Raw genomic sequence first — 20,376 nt, 5'->3', positions numbered from 1 at the left:
ACTACTGTTACAATATTCGAAAGAAAACAGGGTTCACACCTTTATCCCGATTTTTCAGCAAGCCCACTCTGTTGTCCTAGGATCAGGAAGCAGCTAATTTGAGATTTCATTTATGAGGCTCAAGGCATTGTCTGGGACAGGGGCCAATTAAATGTCTCCATCTATTCCATCAGTTTCCCCTTTCAGTGATGGACGTTCATCCCCATCTTCCTGCAGGACCCAAATGTAACTGTGCAGACCACGTGCTGCTCTGGGCACCCACCTGGAACAGAGCATGTACACAAACCCACTTACTGTCGCTCCTAACATTGTAGGAAAGCTTTGGGTTTTTCTTTTCCAAGGCAAAGTACTGAGATGTGTAATCAAAACACTAATTAGCTACGTTCAAGTTGTATTTAAGTTAACTGATCCTCAAAGGGACTCAAATCAAGAGCAGAAACTTCTGGGGCAGTTCCCTTTCCAGCCCACAAATACAGGAACTGGGAGTGACACTGTCCTCACAGCGCGACGGCACCTTCTGCAGCTTTCCCTGGCTGCCTTTCAATTTTTTTTTTTTTTTTTCTTTGCTGAGACGGAGTCCTGCTCTTACTGCCCAGGCTGGAGTGCAGAGGCGCGATCTCGGCTCACTGCAACCTCCGCCTTCAGTTTTCAAGCGATTCTCCCGCCTCAGCCTCCCAAGTCGCCGCAATTACAGGCATGCACCACCACGCCCAGCTAATTTTGTTGTATTTTAGTAGAGACAGGGTTTCACCATGTTGGCCAGGCGGGTCTCCAACTTCTGACCTTGTGATTCACCCGCCTTGGCCTCCCAAAGTGCTGGGATTACAGGGGTGAGCCACCGCACCCGGCCTTTCAATTTTTGATAGGGATCTTTTTTTTTTTGATAGAGTCTCGCTGTCGTCCAGGCTGGAGCACAGTGATGCGATCTTGGCTCACTGCAACCTCCGCCTCCCAGAATGAAGCTAGTCTCCTACCTCAGCCTACCCAGTAGCTGGGAGTACAGGCTCGTGCCACCACCGCCAGCTAATTTTTGTATTTTTAGCAGAGACGGGGTTTCACAACGTTGGCCAGGATGGTCTCCATTTCTTGACCTCATGATCCGCTTGCCTCAGCCTCCCAAAGTGCTGGGATTACAGCAGTGAGGCACCGGCGCCCGGCCGACAAGGATCTTTCTTATAAACCCGTACCAATCACCTCTTTCCTAACTACCTTTGTAAGTTTCTCTGAGTGGCAGATTCTGTTTTTTCACCTTGCAAAAATCGCCACACCTTTGAAAATGCTCATGCATCTTGAAACTGCTGAAAGTCTTAAGAAACCCTTTCACAAAGCAAAAATCATGTGAACCAACTTGGGACAGTTGTAACATTTGGTATTGCCTCGTTACAAGATAAACAGCAGCGCCACCTCCATTAAGCATGTTTTCATAAGGAACACCCCCCATTTCATGTGCTCATCTGAGCTCTGTGGGTCCGTTCATGCATTAGTGTTCAGTGTGGTGGCAGCAAATCCCTGCATCCCACGAGTGGCTTCTTTACTCTCCAACAGACTTGACAAATTCCTTGGATTTTGACCTGTAGCAGGTGTGCTGGAAGCAAGAGCAAATCAACTTGAAAGCTTCTTGGAGGTTACTCCAGACAGATAGCAGTATATGATTATATTCAATGGTCTCCCTATCTCTCGGAAAAGCAACTCACAAAAACATGTTTATTCCCATTGCCACCACTCACTAAACACAACTAGGATATCACTAATCTGTTCATTTCCTAAATCTCTGCTACTAAGAGTTTAAGCTGAGAGTAAATTTGCAGTCTTAACATCCAATTTTAGAAGACTAGTGTGACGAGGAAGCATTTATCAACTCAAAAGTGTTTACTGACACAAGGAATCTAGAAATGTACCTTCCAGATATATACAAGTATTTACGCAGAAACTGTTGCAAGGGTATTTACTGCAGCACCCGCCCAAAAGTAGCAAACGGATCTTGACAAACATCAGGTGTACATCAGTGTTCCCGTCAGAATGAGACACATCTAAATGCCTAACATAAAAAGATCTACAGTAACTAGGTATCTACACACACTGATGTATAAATGTTAATGGAAAGAAGCTTCTTAGAGGGAGTGTTTCTGGGAAGGGAGACTGCTACACTGCTGTCTACAACGTGTGCATGGATTACTAACAAAGGATTGAGTAGCTCTCCACTACTGCCACTGGCCTCTGGAGGAAGAGGGCACAGTTTTACCTCTAAGAATTATTGTAAGATATTCAGCCTTATTTGGTTGTACAAAATACTACGCTTAATGATCCATAATTACACCTTGTACTACTCAGGTTGTACTTCAATGATTAAAATAAATACCCTGTTGCTGCCTGGTCTGGAGGACAAGACACGCCATCAGCTGACTCAGTGTTCTTCACAACCAGACTACAGGCAGATTTTTTCCAAAATATACATCTTTGGGAAGCAAACAAATTATTTATGGAAGAAGAAAGGAGGAATGCTTCACATTCAGGCAAACATAACACTGTCAGTGTGCTCGGACTAGAGACTTTATTTTAGAAGCATAAAGGATGGAGGCGCGATGAGATTTGGCATTTTTAATTTAGGTTTGTTTTATTTAAGTTTAATGTTAATTCCATGCTGTGTTTCAGTAAGAACAATACAGATTCTGTATCTGTGGCTCCAGTCAGATATCCAGTAGTACAAATTAGCTTCAAGTTACACATACTGAACAAAAGAGGTTGAGCGAGCGAAGGAGGGGAGGAGTGAGGGGAAGGAGGTAGGGGGAGGGGGAAGGAGAAGAAACAAAGAATTGAACAGGCATGCAGGCTTTTCCATACCACCTTCAACGCTAACCTGCTTCAGTGGGAGAGTAAAGTAGGCAAGAATGAGCAGCCACAGACTGCTGAACTGTTACCAGCACCATGCTTTTCAGCAACATTTCAGCAGAGCTTGAAACATTTTTTTTTTTTTTTTTTTGCTTTTCAGCAACATTTCAGCAGAGTTTGAAACATCTTTTTACAGCAAAACCATTACAACAAACTCCCTCCCCAAACGACCTTTAACCATCTCAAGCTAACACCCAATTACTTTCAAACACTGGTATAAAATACAGTTTAAACAATTAGAAAACTGATACCACTTATGCCTCTATAGTGTGATTAACCTCTCTTAGATGCTTGCATCACCTAGAAGTCTAATGGCTTTCAAATGTAATTTCCATTTCTAATGGTGATCTTGCCACATCTGGCACGGAGACAACACAGTAATGCTGAAAAAGCCTCTATGCAGTCCTGTTAGTGTCTTAAAGAACCTAAAAGCTGGGACCAGTAAAATCCACAGAAATTCACTCTTGCCTTTAAGAACTTTTGAAACTGTTTAAAAAAAAAAAAAAAAAAAACAAAAAAAAAAAAAAAAAACCCAACAGGGCAGGAACTTAAATTCTGAGACCAAATGTAAAAGTCAGATTTGGTGGTTCTCAGTGACAATGGGGACTTTCCAAGGGGTGGGATGGGGAGGAGGGGGTGGTCAGAGATGGTTTCTCTTGTTGGCTTTTATGTCTCACTGATTTTCGTCTTCCACGTCCTGCAGCGCTTCTTTATTCTGCTCTTCACCTGTTAAAAAAAGAAACAAAGTTAAATTATTTCGTACTGACTACATTAGGCTATGGTAGCCACAAACAAAGGTGTCATTCCAAGCATAAAGACTCCTTCTATTTGCTACGATTACACAGGCAAAGGACTTCTATCATTCTTGACACCTGAGATGCCTAAGCCAAGAAGGGATTATGGTCCTGAAAGTATTTATTGGTCAACAGAATGAAAAAACTGATGCACAGTACAACTCAATGCTTTTATGCTAAACAAGCTCTTAAAGTAGACAGCCAAGGAAACCATCTTACTAGAATGACGTTCAAGCTTTCACATAAATCTTGGGTCAAAATACTCTTTCTCAATAACCTCACCTCTTCAAGAATCAAAGAGTATTTTGCAAACTTTTTGCAAAATCTAATTTACCCACAAGCTAATTTTCAGAAAAGATTCAAAATAGTTCACTGAGCAATAAACTGTTCTCAAGAAGTTCTACAGTATTTTATTGTGGGGTTCTGCTGTTATGAGTATTTCACCTTTTGTATCTTGGCCAGATACACCAAACTATAATCTGATTTTCCTGCGGAGTGAAACACAGCATGCTCAAAGTCAATCAGACCACTGAGGTTATTAAACAACGGCATTTGGACCACTTCACTCATGCTATTTGTCTTTCGCCTTTAAACAGGGTGATTACCCGAAGGAGTTTCAACTGCACTATGACATGCAATAGAAAGCCAGCCTATTGGTTGGAGGGTGTCTACCTATTAGTATGCATTAAACAAGTCAGCCGAAATAAAGCAGCATGCAGGCTTTTCTCTTAAAAATGATGTAACAGGTAAAAGTTACATTCACTTGTACTTAAAAAAACCCACTTACAATTCCTACATACTTAACTAGTTTGAATCATAATAAATGAAAAATCAACCCAAGAATCATAAACGTTCAGATGACCATCCATTCATAATGCTTGTTAAATTATTTAAATAGGATGGACAAACACCACCAAACTAGCTGCCTACAAACATGAAGCATTTACACTGAAGAACTGAGGACAGCTTTGAAACAGCCTAAAAGCTCTCAAAGTGATAAATGTCACAGCATTAAAGTTTCAGTGAAGACAGTTTTAAAATCTCTTCTGTGATGGAAATGTTTGACATTGATGTGTGACTTCAAAAAAAAAAAAAAACAAGTAAGCCTGAGCAACACAGTGAAGCCCTGTCTCTACTAAAAATAAAAATAAGGCCGAGTGTGGTGGCTCATATCTGCAATCCCAGCACTTTGGGAGGTCAAGGCGGGCAAATCATCAGGTCAGGAGATCAAGACCATCCTGGCTAACATGGTGAATTCCCATCGCTACTGAAAAAATAATACAAAAAATTAGCCAGGCATGGTGGCACATGCCTGTAATCCCAGCTACTTGGAAGGCTGAGGCATGAGAATCGCTCGAACCCAGGAGGCGGAGGTTGCAGTGAGTCAAGATCACGCCACCGCACTCCAGCCTGGGTGACAGAGTGAGACTCTGTCTTCGAAAAAAAAAAACAAAAAAACTAAAAGTAGTATGTATATTGGGAATGGGAATGGGACCACATGTCTATAGTCCCAGTACTTGGGGGGCTGAGGTGGGGGGGAGTTACAGTCTTCAGTGAGCTTTGAAGTCACTGCACTCCAGGCTGGGTGACAAAGCAAGACCCTGTCTTTAAAAAATTTAAAAAACTGGCCAGGCATGGTGGCTCACGCCTATAATTTCAGCACTTCTGGAGGCCGAGGTGGGTGGATCACCTGAGGTTGGGAGTTCGAGACCAGCCTGGCCAACATGGAGAAACCCCGTCTCTTACTAAAAATACAAAAAATTAGCTGGGCATGGTGGCGCATGCCTGTAATCCCAGCTACTCGGGAGGCTGAGGCAGGAGAACGGCTTGAACCCGGGAGGCGGAGGTTGCAGTGAGCCGAGATCGCGCCCCTGCACTCCAGCCTGGGTAACAAGAGCGAAACTCTGTCTCAAAAAAGTGTAAAAAATTAAAAACTAAGATACATGAAGATCTTTAATTCATAACACAGAAAAAAAACATGCAAAGGCAAAAAAAAAATTGCTTAGGGATGAAAGAACTGATGGATACCCAACTGTTCTTCAAAGGACAGTAATGTATTCAAATGCAGGAAACATGACAGGAACATTCACTCTCGTTAACAGCAAATCACTGCCAAAATATCGTTAACACACAACACTAGAACACAACTCGCTCGTAAGCAACCATGAGATGTGCCAGAAGTTCCAAGTAACTTTGGCGTAAAAATGTCACTGTCACATACATCACACCCAACCACAGTAGGCAGGAGGAGCAGGCCAGAAAAGGCTTAGGTCAGCGCCCTGTAAAGTGGAACAGGCAGAGTCTGTAAGCAACAGGACGCTCATACACAGGCATGATTAGTGAAGAACCAAAACTGAAAGCAGAATTCATTGTGCCATGAACATGACTTACAAAGTAGAGTTTTTAGGAAAGGAAGAGTTGGGCTTTCCTTTAGGAATCTATATTGCAAGGAAAAAGGGAGGGAGAACAATCATATGATAGCAACATTACAAGAAAAATAAACCAACAGAGCAGGACAAAGGAAAACATCAATGACATAGGAGCCAGACTTGGGTCTTTTTACTTCGTGTAAACTTCACTCTAAGAAACAATCTGTCTCCTCCTCCCTTGTACTCTGCGAAGGGTGTACTAGCCTCTTGAAAGGCATACAGATACTAGGGAAGAAAGGATTCCCTGGATGTTTCTTTGCCCAGTGTATCTACATTCTGGAGGGAGAGGAACAGGCAGAGAGAACACGTATTTCCTATCTATGGATTCGTATATTAAACAGTCCTCTTATCACAGGGTAAAGGGACTAAAATCACTTGAGAAAAAGCAATGATCCCTCCCTCTAAAGATTATGTTCCAACATGCTGGGACAGACATTAATATATTCTAAAGTTAAAAGACATAAAGACCCTGTCTCTTTAAAAAAAAAAATCTAAATAATCCTTAAACTAAATGCAAAGTCACATCCTAGTAAACTGCCAATTTCATGATGATTCTCCTATAATCACCATGGAACCCAAGTCACAGAAGTAGTATTTTATTTCGTGAGATGAAGTTTTATGTTGTCCAAGCTGGTGTCCAACTCCTGGGCTCAAGTGATCCTTCTGCCTCACAGTGCCAAACAGCTGAAATTACAGGCAGGCACCATTGCAGTTTCAAAACCTATTTATTTATTTATTTATTTATTTTGAGACAGTCTCCTCTGTCGCCCAGGCTGGAGTGCAGTGGCTGGATCTCAGCTCACTGCAAGCTCTGCCTCCCGGGTTCATGCCATTCTCCTGCCTCAGCCTCCCGAGTAGCTGGGACTACAGACGCCCGCCATCTCGCCCGGCTAGTTCAAAACCAATTTATTAAAAAATGCAATACTACGCCAGGTGCGGTGGCTCAGGCCTATAATCCCAGGACTTTGGGAAGCTGAGGCAGGTGGATCACGAGGTTAGGAGATTGAGACCATCCTGGGTAACAAGGTGAAACCCTGTCTCTACTAAAAATACAAAAAAATTAGGCGTGGTGGTGGGTACCTGTAGTCCCAGCAACTCAGGGAGGCTGAGGCGGGAGAATCGTGTGAACCCGGGAGGTGGGGGTTGCAGTGAGCAGAAATCACGCCACTGCACTCCACCCTGGGCGACAGAGTGACACTCCGTCTCAAAAAAAAGAAAAAAGTAAATACTCTATTTTTTGACAAATTCAACTTCTCAAACTGATGAAAAATTTCTCTGTACCCACAAATAATTGTGTATTCAGTTTGTTAGTTGTACCAGAACGTCAGCAGACAAGCTGAATTTTTCACTGTTGAACCATTTCATGACTGGAAACATTATATAAATAAAAATATTTCATTTAATAAAAACTAATTGTGAAAATTAGTCTGCTTAACCAAATTTAATCAACTGATTTACAGACCCAATAAGGAACTGAACGCAAATTAATTTCACTAGATTTTTTTTTTTTTGAGACAGAGTCTTGTTCTGTTGCCAGGGCTGGAGTGCAGGATCTCGGCTCATTGCAAGCTCCGCCTCCCGGGTTCACACCATTTTCCTGCCTCAGCTTCCCGAGTAGCTGGGACTACAGGCGCCTGCACCACGCCTGGCTAATTTTTTTGTATTTTTAGTAGAGACAGGGTTTCACCGTGTTAGCCAGGATGGTCTCAATCTCCTGACCTCCTGATCTGCCCACCTCGGCCTCCCAAAGTGCTGGGATTACAGGCGTGAGCCATCACGCCCAGCCGAATTTCACTAGATTTTTAAAAACTGCGAAGTTATTACCCTTTTTTGGACGAAGTTTCTCTCTTGTTGCCCAGGCTGGAGTGCAATGGTGTGATCTCAGCTCATCGCAACCTCCAACTCCCAGGCTCAATCGATTCTCCTGCCTCAGCCTCCCCAGTAGCTAGGATTACAGACATGCAACACCATGCCTAGCTCATTTTGTATTTTTAGTAGAGATGGGGTTTCTCTATGTTGGTCAGGCAGGTCTCGAACTCCTGACCTCAGGTGATCTGCCTGCCTCGGCCTCCCAAAGTGCTGGGATTATAGGCGTGAGCCACTGCGCCTGAATGTATTACCCTATTTTAAGATGATCCATTTCCTAAAACTGTACTTGACAACCAAGAATAAGGGATATCGTTAGTTCTGTATGTAGACTGACAGGTAGTCTACTTTCATTAATCAACTCTTGGTTATCAGTGATAATGAGCTACAGAACCACTACTAACTATAAACCATTTAATTTTGTAATCCAGGACCTGGTCATGAGCTGGCATCAAATGTGTTGTTTTGGGATGGGAGTTTTGCTCTTGTTGCCCAGGCTGGAGTGCAATGGAGCGATCTTGGCTCACCGCAACCTCTGCCTCCCGGGTTCAAGTGATTCTCCTGCCTCAGCCTCCTGAGTAGCTGGGATTACAGGTGCCCACCACCACGCCTGGCTAATTTTTGTATTTTTAGTAGAGACGGGGTTTCTCCATGTTGGTCAGGCTGATCTCAAACTCCCGACTTCAGGTGATCCGTCCACTTCGGCCTCCCAAAGTGCTGGGATTACAGGCATGACCTACTGTGCCTGGCAATGTTTTTATTTTAAAAAATAATAATAATAATGAAAATGGCCAGGCACGGTGGCTCACAGGGAGACTCCACATCACAAAACAAACCAAAAAAAACCAAAAAAAAACAAAAAATGAGCCGGGCGCGCTGGCTCACACCTGTAATCCCAGCGCTTTGGGAGGCCGAGATGGGTGGATCACGAGGTCAGGAGTTTGAGACCAGCCTGGCCAACATAACATAGTAAAACGCTGTCTCTATTAAAAATACAAAAAATTAGCTAGGCATGGTGGCGGACACCTGCAGTCCCAGCTACTAGGGAGGATGAGGCAGAAGAATCACTTGAACCTGGGAGGCAGAGGTTGCAGTGAGCTGAGACAGCACCATTGCACTCTGGCCTAGGCAACAAAAGCAAAATTCCGTCTCAAAAAAAATAAATAAATAAAAATAAACATATAAATAAATAAAAAATAAAATACACATACACACACACACACATATTCAAGTCAAGTCACCTTTATTACTTTTTATTACTTTTACTCTCAAACACACATCCCCAGGGGGGAAAGGGTATCATTTCCTCAAGTCAATCCCGCTTCCCAAACTCTCCACGTGCTTTCCTTCCATCAACAGGCAGAGAGATGCTAGTATCTGAGCTGGGGATGACTGTTAGTAGTCCACAGCTGTTTGGCCATTCTTCTTCATAGTTGTTAAAACAATTTTTTTCCCTTAAGAGATGGCACCTCGTTCAGTCATCCAAGTTAGAATGCAGTGGCGCAATCAAGGCTCACTGCAGCCTCAAGATCCCTCAGCCTCACTGGAGTCTTTTTTTTTTTTTTTTTGAGAGAAAGTCTTGCTCTATGAAGCCTCGCTCTGTCTCCCAGGCCAAAGTGCAGTGGCGTGATCTCAGCTCACCGCAACCTCCACCTCCTGTGTTCAAGCAATGCTCCTGCCTCAGCCTTCCAAGTAGCTGGGGTTACAGGCACATGGCACTGCGCCCGGCCTTTTTTTTTTTTCTATTTTTAAAGACAGGGTCTTACTATGTTGCCCAGGCTGGTCTTGAACTCCTAGGCTCAGGCATCATCCCACCTTGGCCTCCCAAGTCCTGGGATTACAGACATGAGCCACCGCAACCAGAGTGGGACAGATTTTCAAGCTGGAAGCCACTTGTTCAGAGTTGGTAAATTGTTTCTGAGTTCCAAGGACTGGGAGTAGCTGCCTGAAATGCTGCGCTGGGAAGTGGTCCGTGGCTCCATCTGGCACTACTGTAAGTGTGTAAGTCAGTCCTATGTATATGAGTATCTCATGCCAATCCCGATCTAGTCAAATCCTAAACATTTCTTAGAGCTAGCAAGCATTAAAAGCTGAGTCTCACTTTAGTACCATAACCCAAAAGTCACAAATCTGATTTGATCCTTTCAGAGAAAAGACACATACGTGCCCACTTTCAGAAGCGTTTTCAAAAAGTGTAACACTTCCAAAGACAATACAGCAGGTTGATTTCCCCAACATACACTACAGATAGCCTCAAGCAACGCGACATATGTTTCAGTCTAAGAAACATTTTTTTTTCTTTTTTTTTTTTTGAGATGGAGTCTCCCCTCTGTCGCCCAGGCTGGAGTGCAATGGCACGATCTCAGTTAATTGCAACCTCCGCCTCCTGGGTTTAAGCAATTCTCCAACCTCAGCCTCCTGAGTAGCTGGGACTACAGGTGCCCGCCAACACACCTGTTCTATTTTTAGTAGAGACAGGGGTTTCACTGTGTTGGCCAGGATGGTCTCGATCTCCTGACCTCGTGATCCGCCGGTCTCGGCCTCCCAAAGTGCTGGGATTCCAGGCCTGAGCCTCCGCACCCAGCCCAGCTTAAGAAACATGCTTAAAGGAATCGCAGCTAAAACTGACAACAGACTTTGTTTCCAACCTCCTACCAGCACCAGCACCACCAAATGTAAAACTATCTTGTAATGTAATGCTCATATCACACTAATTTGTCTTCTTCTCCACCCCTGTTCAACAATCCACCATGGATAAAAATGATTCTCTAGAGAGAGAGAATTAAATTTCCTTTAAAATCAACAAACGTAACAAATGTGGGCTTCTGTATTTAAAGTAAACATTAACACACACTCAGCATCACAATTAAGTTTAGTAAAATACTCTAGCTAAATTGTTTGCAATGAAAACCTCTTAAAAGTAACAATAGCCGGGCACAGTGACTCACGCCTGTAATGCCAGCACTCTGAGAGGCTGAAGCGGGCGGAACACCTGTGGTCAGGAGTTCAAGACCAGCCTGACCAACATGACGAAATCCCATCTCTACTAAAAATACAAAAATTAGGTGGACATGATAGCGGGTGCCTGTAACCCCAGTTACTCCGGAAGGCTGAGGCAGGAGAATCGCTTGAACCTGGGAGGCAGAGCTTGCAGTGAGCCGAGATTATGCTACTGCACTCCAGCCGGGGTGTTGCAGCGAAACTCCATGTCAAAAAAAAAAAAAAAAAAAAAAAAAAAGACCCAAGGGCCAACATACAATTTCTCTGCTGAACTCCAGAGGTAAATGGGAAATTAGTTCCCTTTTAGATAAAACATTTCAACAAAGAGAAAAACTTCATAAATACCTACTGATACCATCTGGATTTAAATACAGTTAACTTCAGCCCCCTAAAATTGAATCTGGACGAGGATAAAATAAACTACTTGCTCTCCACTTTTCCTCTCCTCAACCTTTGAAACAGTGTAAAGGTAAGAGTTAAACTAAGTTCCCCAAAATGGAACTCGGTACTTTAGCACCATTTCCTATAAAGGCAATAATTAAAATTTCATAGAGAGCAGGCAGTGAGTCTAAATTGTAGCTTTAAGTAAAGATATGCCAAGGAATGTCTACAGAGAGTAAAAACAAATCCTGCAACTGAAAGAGGTGCCTCTTTCACTTCCTAGTGTTTGCTTACCGTCACCCTGCATGTCTGAAGTCCATAGTGTCAGATTATCACGTAACAACTGCATGATAAGTGTAGAGTCCTTATAGCTTTCTTCACTCAGCGTATCCAGTTCTGCAATTGCATCATCGAAAGCTGCTTTTGCCAACCTAAAGGTATTTAAATAAATGTATTATAAAAATTAAATCCAAAATCAGAATTAGAAAAGATATGTTAGACATCAATCTTTTCTTCAGTTATTCCAGTGTGTAATAGTGACAATGATACGAAGAAAAAGCAAATACAATAAAAATTAACTTAAAGGTATGTGGAGCACTACTATTTTTTCTTTTTTTGAGATGGAGTCTTGCTCTGTCGCCCAGGCTGGAGTGCAGTGGCGCGATCTGCAGAGGCGCGGCCTCCCAAAGTGCTGGGATTACAAGAGTGAGCCGCCGTGCCCGGCCAAGTTTTTTTTTTAAGAGATTCGTTACGTTGCCCAGGCTGGACCTGAACTCCTGCGTTCAAGCAATCTTCCCACCTTAGCCTCTTGAGTGGCTGGGACCAATGGTACAAACCACCACCCCCAGATATTTAACAAAGTATTAATGCAAAAAGAAAATCTTGGACAATACCTCAAAGTTTAACAAAATTTAATTTCACATTAATGGAGGTAGGGAAGCAAAGAAAATAAAAGGCAACACAGAAGCCACGGAAATGTGGTCATGTAAGCCTTTTACAGTTTTAAAAGGAAATCCACACCTACTGAATACTGTGTACTATGCCCAAGAAATGATACCAGATACTAATAGAAAAAAAAAAGAGAGAGATAATCTAAGTCCACAATCACCTTAAAACTTTAGAAATGGAGGATGGACAAATATGTAACTATTTTAAAAGAAGGAAGAGGCTGGGTGTGGTGGCTCACGCCTGTAATCAGCACACTTTGGGTGGCCAATGCGCGCGGGCAGATCACTTGAGGCCAGGAGTTCAAGACCAGCCGGGCCACCATGGCAAAACCTATTAAAAACACAAAAAATTAGCCAAGTATGGTGGTGTATGTCTACAGTCCCAGCTACTCAGGAGGCTGAGGCAGGAGAATTGCTTGAACCCGGGAGGCGGAGGTTGCAGTGAGCTGAAATTGTGCCACTGCACTCCAGCCTGGACAAAAAACAACAACAACAACAAAAAAAAGAAGACAAAGAATGAAGTGCTACTCTAAATAAAGTATCTCAGGGACCCAGGAGGAGCAATTAATGGGAAGGTCAAATTTGAGCTAACCTTAATGGATCAGGAGAAAGCAAAAAGAACACACTTCAGGTTTAAGCAAAAGCATGAGCAAAGGCATGGAAGTGACTTAAAACTGGAGCTACACGTGGGACAGCTAGACTGGAGTCTGACAAGGAAAGGTGCAACCACCAGTTATCAGTTAAACAGCCAAAGCTTCTTCAGTTACGACCCCTATCCTGGACAAACTCAACTAGCCATTTAGAATATTTTAGATTGGCTGAGTGCAGTGGCTCACGCCTGTAATCCCAGAACTCTGGGAGGCTGAGGTGGGTGGATCACCTGAGGTCAGGAGTTCGAGACCAGCTTGACCAATATGGTGAAATCCCGTCTCTACTAAAAATGCAAAAAAAAAAAATCAGTCGAGCACAGTGAAGCATGCCTGTAATAGTCAACGTTAAAGTTCTAATGTATCAGTTAATGTACTTTCCTCAATCTTTGAGAGGCTTTCACTTAAAAAACCTACTTGGCTTAAGCAGTGGTCCTCGACAAACCAAAAAAAAACATACAAAAAGCAAAAGAGGCCGGGCGTGGTGGCTCACGTCTGTAATCCCAGCACTTTGGGAGGTCAAGGCAGGCAGATCACGAGATCAGGAGATCAAGACCATCCAGGCTAACACGGTGAAACCCCGTCTCTACTGAAAATATAAAAAAATTAGCCAGGCTTGGTGGCAGGTGCCTGTAGTTCCAGCCACTCGGGAGGCTGAGGCAGGAGAATGGCGTGAACCCAGGAGGCGGAGCTTGCAGTGAGCCGAGATCGCACCACTGCACTCCAGCCTGGGCAACAGAGCAAGACTCCATCGGAAAAAAAAAAGCAAAAAACAACCATTTTGCTACTGCAATATTTACTGTAAAAATTTAAAATAGGCCGGGTACAGTGGTTCACGCCTGTAATCTCAGTACTTGGGGAGGCTGAGGTGACCGGATCACTTAAGGTGAGGTCAAGACTAGCCTGGCCAACATGGTGAAACTCCGTCTCTACATAAAAATACAAAAATTAGCCGGGTATGGTGGTGGGCATCTATAATCCCAGATACTTGGGAGGCTGAGGCAGGAGAATCGCTTGAAACCGGGAGGCAGAGATTGCAGTGAGCCAAGATTGTGCCACTGCACTCCAGCCTGGGCAACAGTGCCAGGCTCTGCTTCCAAAAAAAAAAAAAAAAACCAACAAAACAAACAAAAAACAAAGGAAAAGAAAAGAAAAGGCCAGGTATGGTGGCATCCTCCTCTAGTGACAGCTACTTGGGAGGCTCAGGTACGCGGATCAGCTGAGCTCAGGAAGCCACAGCTGCAGTGAGCTATGAGTGCACAACTGCAGAGACGGAACAAGATCCTGTCTGGGGAAAAAAAAAAAGGTACACACAGAATTTTCAGTCCCAATTCCACCTCAAGGTGAAGTTAAATACAAGGACTGAAGCAAATACTTAATGCATCCATGTTCACAGCAGCACTGTACTCACCACAGAAAGAGGGTGGAAAGATACCCACTGACCACTCAAAGTTTAATGACTAAACAATGTGTCAAAACACGTAAAATGAATTGTGTGAATTCAGTCACGGAAAGGACTGAAGCTCTGATTGATGCTTTTACATGGATAAAAATATGATGCTAGATGAAATAAAGACAGCCACAAAAGGACAAATATTATATAATCCCACTTACATGAGGTATCTAGAATGGGCGCAAAATTCATAATGACAAAGTAAAAGTTACTAGCAGGTGGGCAGAGGGGAAATGAAGTTATTGATTGTTTAATGGCTGTAATTTGCTTTGTGTGGGGTGAAGAGAAAGTTTTCAAATAAATAGTGGTGATTACACAACACTGTCAAGGTATTTGGTGCCACTAAATTGTTGTGTGTCTGTGCGCGCGTGTGTGTATTTTTTGAAACAAAGTCTCGCTTTGTCGCCCAGGCTAGAGTGTACTGGTGTAATCAAGGCTCACTGCAACCTCTGCCTCCTGGGTTCAAAGGATTCTCCTGTCTCAGCCTCCCGAGTAGCTGGGATTACAGGCATGCACCACCATACCCGGCTAATTTTGTATTTTTAGTAGAGACAGTTTTGCCATATTGGTCAGGTTGGTTTCGAACTCCTGATCTCAGGTGATCCACCCGCCTCAGCCTCCCAAAGTGCTGGGATTACAGGTGTGAGCCACCGCGCCGAGGCTATCGCAACTTTTTAAAAGTAAAAAGCTATGTACATATAAATATTCCTTACATTTGTATCTACATTATCAAAACCTGGGAACAAGCTGAAGTATAAATGGGGTAACAGTTTAACACACATTAGTAAGACTGAAACTTGTTTATGCTAAAACAGAAAACATAAAATTATGTTTTCTACGAGAGTAACTATTAAAAACATGCCCATAAAGACAGAAAACTGGCTGGGTGTGGTGGCTCATGCTTGTACTTTCAGCACTTTGGGAGGCCAAGGCAGGCGGATCACTTGAGGCGAGTTCCAGACCAGCCTAGCCAACACAGTGAAACCCTGCCTCTACTAAAAACACAAAAAAAGTTAGCTGGGCATGTTGGTAGGCCCCTGTAACTCCAGTAACTCAGGAGGCTGAGGCAGGAGAATCACTTGAACCCGGGAGGTGGAGGTTGCAGTGATCTGAGATGGCGTCACTGCACTCTAGCCTGGAAGACAAAGTGAGACATGGTCTCAAATTTTAAAAAAAGACTGAAAACTAATATATAAAATTAAAATAATTCTATCTTACAATTCCTCTCATTTTCTTCCTCTACTCATTTTTTTTTTTTTTTTTTTTTTTTTTTTGAGACAGAGTCTCACTCTGTCACCCAGGCTGGAGTGCAGTGGCCGGATCTCAGCTCACTGCAAGCTCCACCTCCTGGGTTTACGCCATTCTCCTGCCTCAGCCTCCCCAGTAGCTGGGACTACAGGCGCCTGCCACCTCGCCCGGCTAAGTTTTTGTATTTTTAGTAGAGACAGGGTTTCACTGTGTTAGCCAGGATGGTCTCGATCTCCTGACCTCGTGATCCACCCGTCTCGGCCTCCCAAAGTGCTGGGATTACGGGCTTGAGCCACAGCGCCCGGCCCTTCCTCTACTCATTTTAACACGTTAGATTTCAATCTACCAAAATATCCCACATAAAAATACTTACCCTGACTGCTACGCTAGTGGGTTGAGATAGGTCTGTTTTAATACTATCCAAAGTAGTTTCAGTAAGAGTCAAAAGAATTAATACGCAGCCAAGTCTACAAAGGCAGGCCCAAGAAACAATACGGAAAATCCAAATAGCTACCCCTTAACTTTCAAGCTGAGAGCCTTTTTCTTCCCCACAACTTACCTGCAGGCACGGTCAGGGGAATTAAGAATTTCGTAGTAGAATACGGAAAAATTGAGAGCAAGACCTAAGCGAATAGGATGCGTTGGTGGAAGTTCTGTCATTGCAATATCACTAGCAGCTTTATAAGCCACTAGGCTGTTCTCCGCAGCCTCCTTCCTGTCATTTCCTGTGGCAAATTCTGCCAAATACCTGTGGTAGTCCCCTTTCCTAAAACAAAACCAAAATTAAAAAAAAAAAAATTTTAAACCAGGAATGACGATTTTTAAAGGAAAATAAGCTAAAATTGTTCTATATTATATAAAATATGCGACAAAAATATATGTAACAATTAGCAGGTATACTTCAATAATTTTAAATACCCTCAGGAATAATTGGCTTCCTTTTGTGTTTTTCCTTAGACATTTCATATTACTAAATATAAGCAAAAATCCCAAGGAAATTAACTGAGGAGCCTCTAAAAATTAACAAAATTATCACCTAATAAACCAGAATTAAGCAAGTGGTTCCAAGGAATGGCATGACTGTTTATTAAAAATAAAATAAAATTTCTATATAAAACACTAAGCACTGTGAAATGTATGCCGCTTGGGGGAAGGCAATGGGATAGGTCTCACAAAAACAAAGAATATAAAATAAGCAAAAGCTGGGAACAATCTGAAGTATAAATGGGAGAACAGTTTAACACACATTAGTAAGACTGAAACTTGTTTATGCTAAAACAGAAAATATAAAATTATGTTTTCTACGAGTAACTATTAAAAATTTTACATTTTCATAATAGTCCATCTTTTTATTCCAATATTAACTATCCTTCTAACATTGAACAATTATTCTTAAATAAAAGTTGAAAACCCACATAGAAAAAAGTTGTAATTCTAAAAGGACCAACTTTCAATCTTACATTTTCCCTTCTAGTATAGAACCTACATTTTATAATAGAAAACCTTGGACTCGCCAGTGTTAGCTGCTGGAATGAGGTGTTTGTCCAGTACATCCAGAATGTCACAACAGATTAACTTTAGCTCAGTCTCAACCTGAAAAAATAAAAATAAATTTTTTTTAAAAATCTGATTAAGTCTAGAAATTCTACAAATTATTACACATTCTATCTATCTCTGGTTTTGAGGAGGAGAGCTTAGTATTAAAAAGAATAACCTTCTCCCAACTCCCTTCTTCCTTCTTGACACAAAAGCAGAGAAAAGCTGCCTCTAGGTTATAAAAAGCATCTTTTCCTTTCTGCATGCTATTGTTACATACACACATGCAGGCGCTCGTACGCCAGCCCCCACACTCCCTTCGCAGTCCAGTTACAGAATTACCAATGACTAAAACACTGATGCTTCTTGATAAATGCTGGTCAATTACATGAATTAACTTCTTCCACGAGGTAGCAATGTAAACACATTGTTCTAAGATCAACTTAAAAGAATTTAATAAGCAGAGCTAGGATTTGAACTCAGGCCAGTTGCAAGGGACAAAATCAAAATTTAAACCCAGGCAGTTTGCCTTCAGCACTCACATTCCTAACAGTCACCAGGCAATTCGTTAAATGGCAGAGATCTGTAACTAGTTAAGACACCAAAAACCTATCTACCAAGGTAGCTATTGCCACCATCTCTATCTACTGATAATGCTGAACGCGTACACCACCTCTGGACGCACATCCCCAGCTTGCTTCCTATTTGCTATTAACTCATGCACTATTGCTGAACCTTTCGTTCCTCTCCATGCCCCTGGAACCTCCGTTTCACTGTAAAACATTCTCTCACTTTTTCTTCTATAATCACATCCTTATCCCAAGCAAAATCATTTTCTGAATAAACCACCGCCCTGACGGCTTTTCCAACAGAGACTGGTCTAGGAGAAGGAAGATTTCTAAGTTCTCCTAGCTCCTTGCACAGTCAATGACTGCTCTCCTGTTACTCCAAATCCTTCCTCCTCACAAGCTGATAGTCTACATTCTATTTCTCAGCTTCTGTCTTCAGTAGATCTCTACACCCTTCTCCCAGATTCACTGAATGTCTACAGCAAACCCATCCGATACCTGAGATCACACCAAGGTATGGTGTGGCCGTGTTCCATTCGACAAGTTCTTGGCTCTCTATTCCAAGACTTCCACTTGTCCACACCCATGACCGCACTGCCCTATACTAGCAGTCTGAATTGTAACACTCCACTCTGGGCCCATGGCTTCCTCTTTCAGTTCCTCTTCTCTTGTAATTTCTATTTATGGACTCATCAAGACACCTGGACTCTTTTAGTTTTTCTTTCTTTGATTCAGAGTTTCGCTCTCGTTGCCAAGGCTGGATGGGGTGTAGTGGCTCGATCTTGGCTCACTGCAACCTCCGCCTCCTGGGTTCAAGCGATTCTCCTGTCTCAGCCTCCTGAATAGCTGGGATTACAGGCACGTGCCACCATGCCTGGCTAATTTTTGTATTTTTAGTAGAGACGGGGTTTCACCATGTTGGTCAGGCTGGTCTCAAACTCCTGACCTCAGGTGTGACCCACCCACCTCAGCCTCCCAAAGTGCTGGGATTACAGGCATGAGCCACCACGCCTCGCCACTTTTTCTTTTTTAATGCATGTATCTCATCTAAGGCATCAGACTCTTGAGCTTTTTACATCTTCTCCCACTTTATCAGTTACTCTCTTCAATTCCCACTACCCTTTCCCAGGCAGCCAAAATCCCACAGAAATCCCACAGTGGAGCTCCTGGGCTTCTTTCTTTAGCACTTTCAACTTCCTCACCTCCTCCTTCCACTGGGACACTCAACTTGTCTATTGACCAACCAAATTCTTTGACCCAACATATTTCAGGGTAATGGTTAACACATCAACCCCAGCTTACAACTTTATTTTTAGAGACAGGGTCTCACTTTTTTGCCCACTACTGGGCTTAAGCGATCCTCCTGCCTCTGTCTTCCCCAAGTGCTGGGGTTACAGCCACGAGACACCACGCCCGGCCCCAGCTCACAACTTTCTAAGTGACCTCAGTTATGTTAAACACTCAAAATCCTGGCTTGTGCATTCATAGGTTGGGATAATACCTCCCCCTTCCAGTGGTATTTTAAAGATTTCATGTACTACCTTGCACAAATACATATGAGAAAAATATTTCTCTACTCAGGACAGTGCCCAGTACAGCTGGCGAGTCAGTAACTGTGGTTCCCCCACCTTTCCCTCTCCCAACCAAGCTCACTTTCCACCTGCCCTGTAATTCTCTTCCTTGTTCTCTTTCATGCGTTACGTGCCTGTCTCTTCCACTAAATCAGTTTCTCACCAGCAGCACTATTGGAGTTTGCTGTGGGGCCGTGCTGCGCACAGTAGAATGGTTAGCAGCATCCCGTCTCCACCCCACTAGATGCTAGCAGCACCCTCTAAGTGACAAAAGTTATCTCTAGACATTGTCAAATGTCCTCTGAAGGACAAAAGCACCTCTAATTGAAAACTGCTGCATTAGAGTGATGGCTATACAACTTTCTTAACAAGACCTACAATAAGAAACATTTTATATATGCATCTACACACACAGTATGTAAAATAACTTCATTAAATAATCCTTATGCTTACAGTGTCCCACTCTGATATGTTCTATTCTGTTGAAAAAAATTGGCCAGGTGTGGTGCCTCACACCTCTAATCTCAGCACTTTGGGAGGCCTAGACTAGCAGATCACCTGAGGTCAGAAGTTCCAGACCAGCCTGGCGAACATGGTGAGACCCCATCTCTACTAAAAATACAAAAATTTACCAGTTGTGGTGGCAGGCACCGGTAATCCCAGCTACTTAGGAGGCTGAGGCAGGAGAATCACTTGAACACGGGAGGCAGACGTTATAATGAGCTGAGATCACACCACTGCACTCCAGTCTGGGCAACAAGGACGAAACTTCCTCTTTAAAAAAAGAAAAAAAAAAGGGCCGGGCACGATGGCTCAAGCCTGTAATCCCAGCACTTTGGGAGGACGAGACAGGTGGATCACAAGGTCAGGAGATCGAGATCATCCTGGCTAACACGGTGAAACCCTGTCTCTACTAAAAAACACAAAAAACTAGCCGGGCAAGGTGGCGGGCGTCTGTAGTCCCAGCTACTCAGGAGGTTGAGGCAAGAGAATGGCGTGAACCTGGGAGGCAGAGCTTGCAGTGAGCTGAGATCTGGCCACTGCAC

At 43.1% G+C, this 20,376-nt stretch overlaps 1 protein-coding gene across 2 annotated transcripts in view; it reads right to left on the bottom strand.

Moving 5' to 3' along the window:
• Positions 1 to 2,588: 2,588 nt before the first annotated feature.
• Positions 2,589 to 20,376, bottom strand: part of YWHAE (tyrosine 3-monooxygenase/tryptophan 5-monooxygenase activation protein, epsilon) — a 99,784-nt gene continuing 81,996 nt past the window's right edge. The window contains exons 3-7 of one of the 2 annotated variants that reach the window (XM_011999589.1): positions 17,141 to 17,247; positions 16,214 to 16,420; positions 11,654 to 11,790; positions 2,983 to 3,615; positions 2,589 to 2,928 (exon numbers count right to left, since the gene is read on the bottom strand). In XM_011999589.1, coding sequence (XP_011854979.1) covers positions 3,563 to 3,615; positions 11,654 to 11,790; positions 16,214 to 16,420; positions 17,141 to 17,247 — 504 coding nt within the window. In that variant the 3' untranslated portion in view covers positions 2,589 to 2,928; positions 2,983 to 3,562. Of the gene's footprint in view, positions 2,929 to 2,982; positions 3,616 to 11,626; positions 11,791 to 16,213; positions 16,421 to 17,140; positions 17,248 to 20,376 lie in introns of those variants that run through there. The other variant, XM_011999590.1, reaches the window with a different exon arrangement.

This window comes from Mandrillus leucophaeus, unplaced genomic scaffold (genome assembly GCF_000951045.1).
Source record: "Mandrillus leucophaeus isolate KB7577 unplaced genomic scaffold, Mleu.le_1.0 Scaffold6, whole genome shotgun sequence".
Classification (NCBI taxonomy): domain Eukaryota; kingdom Metazoa; phylum Chordata; class Mammalia; order Primates; family Cercopithecidae; genus Mandrillus; species Mandrillus leucophaeus.
Note: the sequence above shows the minus strand (reverse complement) of the source record. Positions and strands in the feature narration are given on the sequence as shown.